The sequence below is a fragment of the Urocitellus parryii genome, chromosome 3 (assembly GCF_045843805.1).
Source record: "Urocitellus parryii isolate mUroPar1 chromosome 3, mUroPar1.hap1, whole genome shotgun sequence".
NCBI classification, from domain to species: domain Eukaryota; kingdom Metazoa; phylum Chordata; class Mammalia; order Rodentia; family Sciuridae; genus Urocitellus; species Urocitellus parryii.
Window position 1 is genome coordinate 103225842 of NC_135533.1, and position 8268 is coordinate 103234109.

The 8268-nt window shown below is 46.6% G+C and overlaps 1 protein-coding gene across 1 annotated transcript in view; it reads right to left on the minus strand.

Annotated features, from left to right (window-relative positions):
• The window catches only part of Tns3 (tensin 3), a 211586-nt gene extending 203530 nt beyond the window's left edge, over positions 1-8056 (minus strand). Inside the window, exon 1 of the mRNA XM_026399471.2 lies at positions 7954-8056. Coding sequence (XP_026255256.2) covers positions 7954-7977 — 24 coding nt within the window. The 5' untranslated portion in view covers positions 7978-8056. The remainder of the gene's footprint in view (positions 1-7953) is intronic.
• Between the last annotated feature and the right edge of the window lie 212 nt (positions 8057-8268).

Sequence of the window (8268 nt, forward strand, 5' to 3'; positions counted from 1 at the left end):
GATTTTCTTTTCACTAAATGCTTAATTAATGACTTTTTTTAATTCTCCAGTTTAGTAGGACCCCTTTAATGTACAATAAAATGAAATAAAACAACAGTTAAACGTTTTTATGTTGCTTAAAGCTGCATGTCAAAATAGTTTGTTATTCCTTTTCCACTAAGCAGATATCCTGTTTAGATTGTTAAATTATTTTTTTAAAGAGATTTTGCCAATTAAAGTAATATTAGTGATTCAGCTTAGAAAAGACAAACCTCCCTAAATGTACTTCACTTCTCCAACAGAGATATTAAGTGAATGTATTAGTTTTATTTATTTATATTAATTTGTTATTATCTGTGTCCTTTTCAGACTGCATGTAATCTTAACTGTGGGTGTTTTGACCATCGGTATTTCTGGTTTTTAGTAAAGTACTTAGCATATTAGTTGGTTCTTTAAAATATCTTACATGCAGCAATAGTGGGCTACTCACTATTCAAAGAATTTAAATGAATATGAACATAGTCATAATAAGGTAGTTTCTGTTGATATATTTCAATTGGGGAATATAACAATTATGAGATAGTTTCTATTGTTATATTACAGTTGGGGAAACTGATTTATTGCTCTGGTTCAGGAACTTAGAGTTTAAACTAGTGAGTTGGGGAGTAAAGATTTCAGACTTAGGCAGCCTGACTGTATTCTGTGCTCTTAACCACTATTGTGTGCTGCTTTTATTTACCCATTGAATGCATAAGCTTTGCAAAACATTGACATATAGCATGGAAAATTATTAACAGTATGTTGATAACTAGGAACAAATTTTTTGTTAGATGTGTTTGGTTAGAAAATAAATTTATAAAAAAAAAAAAAAAAAAAAAAAAAAGATCTGAAGTGACCAGGAGAGAGAAGGTTGCTTATGCCAGGCCATGCAGATCCAGGTGATTCTGCCATGGAATGAGCTATTAGGGGGCATTAACCAAAATCGATCAACCAACCAACCAACTAATGTGGTCACTACTCATGACTTCTCTGTTCACCAACACCTTTGTGGAACATCAGTTTGGAATCAGTTTCTACAGGAAACCCTAATGCTCTTGGCTGAGTCTGATGGCACCTCACAGCACCATTTCCTGGGATGGGGGACAGGGCTCAGGGTGTTTCTATTTCAGCCAAACCCCGACAAGTCACGTATGTCCCTCTCTCCCCTGGTACAGGATGCATGAGACAGTCACCCTCACCAATGATGTCGTAGGGACCATCCCTAGAACAGAATTGATTTGCCATTCTCACTCATGCCAGACCTTCCCAAGAACACTGAGATGTCCTTTAAGACGGCGTTCCCCAGAACACTGGAAGTTTTATTTCTAGTTTTATTTCTTTCTTTTTGATTGATTCCACATGTTGATGATTTTCTTTTCGCCAAATCACTGTGAACCCATCAAGGGATTCTAACCATGTGCTACAGTTCTAAATTCTTACACACGAAGGCAACGCTGCCAGCAAGCCCTTGACAGGCTTCAGTTTCTGCACTTGTGCGGTGGATGAGAAAACCAAGGCGTGGAGATCCTGGAGCAGAGCCGAGAGGTGAACTCACGTCTATCTGACTCAGGGGATCTTGGGCTCAACTTCTGAACCTCTCAAAAATAAATAAGCAAATAAATAAGCAGACAAAGGCAGCTTTAATCTTCACTAACAGGTCCCTGAGACAGTTGTACACTGACTAATGTTTACAAAGCACTACCGAGTTGACACAGCACTTTTATGCCCCTTGATTCACATCCTACTGCTAACAGCCAGCCAGGGAGTGGGACCAGCCATGCCTTACTGTCCACATGTTGGCAGAACAGGAATACAAGCTTCCCCTCCCCCACACCACCTTGCGTGGGCAGATCAGCCTGGATTGGATGGCAGATCAGCATCAGGCAGTGCTCATCACTACATAAACACCACACACCAGGCAGGGTCAAGGGGTGTCCACTCAAGGGGTTCAGCTGCCACCCTCCTATGTAGCTTGGACCATCCACAACTCCTCTGTCTCTTGCTGCCCCAGTACCTTGGTGGCAGGGGTCCATCTGTGTGCAGGTGCCCCAAATGGAGCACCTCAGCTGCTGCCACATGCTGGCCACAAGAAGCCACCTGTGGGGATGATCAAGGGCAAGGGGGACCTGCCCACACACTCTCAACCCAGCCAGAGGACACCTGACTGGTCCCAGAGAGCAAACCTCAGACCCATCCTCTGGAACAAGGTCCTTAACGTTTGTTAGCAGGGCTTCCCAGGGCTGATGGGGCCCATGTGAGCCCAGTGAGATGAGCACTGTCCCCTCCTGGCTGCCAAGTTGTGCATTCAGAAGCTGCACTCAGTCTTTCCCCAGGTAGTGGCCCAGGCAACCCGTGAGCAGACAGCAACATCCCACTACCCTGAGTAACTAGGGAAAGTAACAGCCCCATGACTCCAGAAGAATCCAACTTACAGCACTGCAGAACAAAAACTTGGCTTTATCAGCTTGGCTACACTACTCGGTAAGTTTTAAAAATCAAAATGGCCTGTAAAATCAATTAACATGACCCAGACGTCCCTAGCACATAGACTCTCAAACCCGAACAACCCGGACTTCTGAGAAACAGCTGGGAGGGGTCCAGAACTTCTTTATAGCCGCAGATTTAGAAAACAGGAAAGATTTCGGTCAAAATCCAGGATTAAAGAATGTGTGGAGGCGGCTGAGAGGGCGGCATGCTGGGTACAGCGAGCAGAATTCAGAAAGAGGGACACATTGCTTTGCAGTGGATAACCACCATCGGGCCAGGAGTTATCAGATGGAATTTGGCCTGGGTGCCTTCTCTCCCTGCTTGGGCTTCTGGAAGGTTCTGTCATATGTCCTTTTGGGACTGGACAAATCTGATAAGGAGGGCTGAGCTGGGCAGAATCAACAAAGCAAGCCTTTTCAGGGAAATCAGAGGGAGTTCTGGTGGGGGTCGGGCTGGAGTTGGCCTCAGGGTGAGGCTGACCATGCTAATTGCTGTGGGAAGATGTTTGGAAATAACATCCGGAGCCATCTCACATGGATTTGACAGAGAAGAGTGGTTCCATGTGCCAGGCGTTTATGTACCCAAATTCATCATACAATTTACAATCCCTGTGCACTTGCTAAGCTGTGCTGAGATGGACAGCACCCTTGAAACTAGACTGCATCACAGGTGCCATCAGCCCAAGAACAGAGAGACCTGTAAACAACCAAAGAAAGGCCCATTCTATGTTTCCTCACCCTGCTTGGCTCGTCACCCTAGAACCAACCACCCCCTTCGGTGCCACAGGGGCTTGCAAATACCTCTGCCAATGCACTTCCCATGTGGGACCACACCCTGCCCACTATACGCTGAGCCCTTCTGGGCCTTGGTCATCATGTTAGTCTATTTTCTGTTTCTATTCATACAATACCACAGACTAGATAAGCGAAAAAGAAATTTATTTCCACTGATAGCTCTGGTCCAAGGTGGAGAGGTCACAACTGGAGATGGCTGTCTTGAGAGTAAATTCCCAAGACAGTGCAGGGCATCACAAGGAGTATGTGTGTGTGGGGGGGGGAGTATGGGTATGTGCATGTGTGTCCTCTGGCCTCTCTCTCTCTTCTTAAAAAGTCACCAGTATTCATACCATCACAGGGCTCTACCCTGATGACCTTTTTAATCCTAATACTCTAGAATTCCAAAGGCCCTACCTCTAAACACTACCATTGGATTAAGTTTCAATCCTCTCAGTAGCTCACAATGGGGGTTTAACTCCACCATGAGTCTGAGGGGGCAAACCTTGTTCAAACCATAGCAATCACCCTAAGTATCATAAGAAACCAGGATCACACTTGCTTAATAGAAGTACCCTGGGGGCTAAAAGTCAAGTACAGATCACAGTCCTGGATGGCACACTACCCTGTGCCCATGTGGCTTGGACCATGCACAACTCCTGTCTCTTGTTGCCCCAGTACCTTGGTGGCAGGGACTGGGATCCCTGATCCATGAAGCAGAGCTGTCCACTCAGGCTTCCTGGGCTTCCTGCTAAGGCAGGGACCACTGCCAATCCAACAAAGTCCCCACCACTACTAACTGATGGTTTGCAGTTATGGAGGGAAAAGGGCAAGGGCTGGGAGGAAAAACCACGGGGCAGTGAGGCACCTTCCTGAAGAACGGAGATTCTGTTTGCAGCCTGTTAAGAGTGGCAGATCCGAGTTACAGGTACTATGAGGGATGGACGCCTACACCTCTGAGCCGAGGCAGTGATGTTGGATCCCCTGCTTTCTCAGAGGTAAGCAGGACCTCAGCTTTACTGCTCGCATTACCTCAGAAGACTCCAGCCCTTATACCCTGGCACCATGTAAAAGCCCAAAGTCTCCATCAGCACAAGGCTCCCTTCCACGTGTAGGCACAGTCAAAACCCAGGGTGTCCCCTAACTCATCTGGGGCCAGCTGCCTCTGAGCCACACCTCTCTGCATAGGCAAGAAGTCCTACCTGGCCTCCCACCCCCACCTAACTGGCATCACTTTCTCCATGGAACTTCCTGAGCTATTCCCACAGCTCTGACCATGGGTGCTCCGACAACTCAGCCTGCATGACTTTTTCTGTCCACCTAGAACAAAGGATGGCATCTCTGTGAGGCAGGTCCATGATCACCCCTGAACAATTCACAGCAGCTGGGACACACGGTAACTGAATTTAATGAGAAAGATCATGTCCATGTCCGAAAGATTCCTAGAACACAGAATCCTGAAGCTTTCCAAAAAAGAGTAGCTATTATTTGTTAACATATTCTGAGGTAATGCAAGCAGTAAAGCTGCTACAAACATAATAATAATAATAATAATAGCCTGAGTGGCTTAGAAATGGTAGCAATCTATTTCTGGAGTTCCAGAAGCTAAAGGTTTGAGGGCAAGGCAGATTCTGTACCTGGTGAGGGCCCACCTCTGGTCCATAGATGGTGCTTCTGGCTTTGTCCTCACATGGGGGAAGGGGTGAGGCAGCTCTCTGTGGTCTCTTTGCTAAAAGGGCACTAATTCCATTTGTGAAGGCTCCACTCTCATGACCTAATCACTTCCCAAAGGACCCACCTTCAAATACTGTCACAACAACTGGGGTCAATAAAAGGAACACAATATTCTTTTTTTTTAGTTGATGACCACAATATCTTTATTTTATTTTTATGTGGTGCTGAGGATCGAACCCAGGGCCTCACATGTGCTAGGCGAGCAATCTACCACTGAGCCACAATCCCAGCCCAAGGAACACAAATATTCTGACCTTACCTTATGAGAATCCATTGAGTATTCTCATAACATAATTGTAAGGTCCATAATAAGGGAAAGGCCTATAAAACTATCCCAAGGAGAGAAAATGGCAGACATTTCTAGAACACAAGAAGCTTCCAAGTCCCCTCAGTGCATGTGAACCCTGGGCCACAACACACACTGCACTGTAAACCAGTCTTGTTGTGGCATCTCTTTTCCCCAGAAATCAGAATGTGTTTGCTCCCAACAGCTCCCACCACTGCAGATTCCTCCCTAGTGCCATCTGCCTCCCCCTTGCATTGGAATTTCCTTCAGGCCGGGAGTCTGGAGGCAGGGAAGAGATCCTCTTATCTTCCAGAATATGGGCCTCTTCCTTCTTAAGGATCTGTGGGTATCAGACATATGGAACCACCCATGGATTTTCACTGCGGACATTCAGTAGAAATAATAAGCTGATTGCCACAAAGCTGCCTGCAGGCCTTCTGACCATCTCATATAGCCCTTAAAACAAGAGCAGACTTTGCCCATGTGGGGGTTAGGAGAAGTGCACAGTTCGGCTGTCTGAACTCAGTCTTTGCTCCTCAATCATACCTGTCCCCACACTGCACAGAGCATGTAAATTCTGATTCAGGGGACCCCTTGAATGTGAGCCTCTGCCACAGCATCATGGTTCGATCATACCAAAGAGTCATATTTGGGGATCCAAATTTTAAAATAAGACTATTTCTATGAGAATGAGACTCACAATATAGAAAGACTTCAAGGGCCCCCAACCCTGCTGTATTTCTGGAGGGGTGCAGGGCCCCTACCGACCCCAGAGGGCAGACACACAGGCACTGCTGTCTTCACTCACAGTCACTCTGGGGCAAGCCTGACGGAGAGGGGTGCTACTCTGAGGGCAAGGGTACTATTTCTCATCACCATATATGTATGCACAGAAAGGGCCACTGTGCTATGGCTGATGTGACCCTCCTGCACTGAACAAGCTGTGCACAGGAATTGCCAGTGACAGGCCACAGTTCTCAAAGCAACACAGGCCAGAAAGTCAGGGATCACCCCCATGTCTCACCAGCTGGCCTGGAGTAGACTGTAAACCCTGTTCTCTGCCCAGAGGCAGAAAATTCCTCAGATGCCTCCCTGGCCTCTGACTTCTGATTGGATTCAACCCCCAGGGTGCTCCAGAGGGAGGTCACAGTCACAAAAGACAGTGAGGTTGCCCTCCACACAAGGTCACCTCTGTCACGTCCTTCTCAAGGCTACCCACTCCTTGGCTCATTCTTTCCTCTAGGCCTGGGGGCAGGACAGCCAGTCAGCACTGCACAGGCATGCTCTGTGGCTGCCCATAACCACTGTTCTGCAATCAGTCCCTAGAGGAGGCCCCGCCCATGTAGGGAAGGTTTGTCCACCCCTGGGTGGGCTTCATCAGTGCTACAGATGAGGAAAGTCAATCTCAGAGTCAGCCTCTCCTGCAGGTTGGGGACATGTCTAGCCAAGTGCCTTGCAGGATCTCAAGAGCTGCATCAGAGCAGAAGGGGTGGGGGTGGGGGGGTAGTACTCCATACCTGAAGGATTCAAGTAGGAAGGCAGCACCTGACAGGCCTGAGGGATGGAGCCACCGGGAAGCAGTGCCCGGAGGGAGAGGAGGCAGTGGTCCCTGAGCCCACTGAGCCCACTCTTCCACACTGATTGACACAGCAGAGTTCAGACAGGAGCACCAACCATGCCTTTTAACATGGAAAGAATCCCAAGAGACCCTTTTAGGTCCCTAGTTACATCCTCAGCCCCTTGAAGTCTGACTGCTATAGGGACCCTCAACTTGGTGGCCACAGGGAGGAAAGAATCAAGGAGGTCCAATACCACAGAAGCCCACTAGCCAACACTCAACAAATTTTCCAGAAAAGAAATCCCCCAAACCCACAGAAAATGTAATACCTAAGAGTAGACGGCACGCACTCTTCAAAGGCCAAGTCTCCACTGTTTGACGCACCCCTACTAACCCACCCAGCCACACATCCATTACACAGATTAATTAAAGAATTAGTCAATTCCATTAACTGCATGATGTTCAGGGATCAAGTAGCCAAGCTGGTGGCTATTTAGAAACAGGACCAATGACTTGTAAAAGAGCCTGCAAAGGTCCACACCACAATAAACCCAAACTCTATAAAGAATAGATTAACTTCATTTGCAAACTTTGGTAAGAAATCTGAAAGTCTCTGGGAATGGTGGCATACACCTGTAATCCCAGCAACTTGGAAGACTGAGGCAGGAGGGTTGCAAGTTTGAGGCCAGCCTCAGCAACTTAGCAAGACCCAATTTCAAAATAAAAACTAAAAGGGCTGGGGATGTGGCTCAGTAGCTAATACCCCTGGGTCAATCCCTAGTACAAAAAAATGGGAGGTCTGAAAGTCAAATTGAATAGAGAGAACTACAGACACTACAGAAGAGACCAGAGAGTAGATCGTGAGTTATCAATGTCTCCTATCCCATGGGAGTAAATTCTCTTTCTGGGAAAATCTCCTCATGAGCACATATCTGCGTAAATATGATAGTCTCTACCAATTACAGGTAGAGGGTGAACATAGGCCACAAAGGGAGAGTCCATGGTTTAATTTTGGAAACTCCAGTAAGAATGTTTTTATTTCGCTATGTCCGTTTGCTCCAGTTCAATCAGTGAGTGAATCATCAGCATGTACTTACCTCGGCATGAAAGCCCTTGACCATCAATGATTTGTTTGCAAACTCCGCAGGCTTTGGGTTTTTTAAAAGCCTTTTTCTTAAAACTGTGCAGACTTGTGGTAAATTCTTCTGGCTGAAAAAGTAAAGGAAGAAACTGTCAGCACTTCAACTCATAGTCTGTTTCTTCTTTCCTTTTCCTTCTCAGGAGATAATAAATCTAGCTGAGTTTGTAAAGAGCTAAAACAGAGACTTTACCAAGCAAACAAAGAACAAGAAAGCATCTCAGCAATGCTAAAATTCCCAAGGCAAGGACACGGGGTGGGTCAGCGTTCTGGA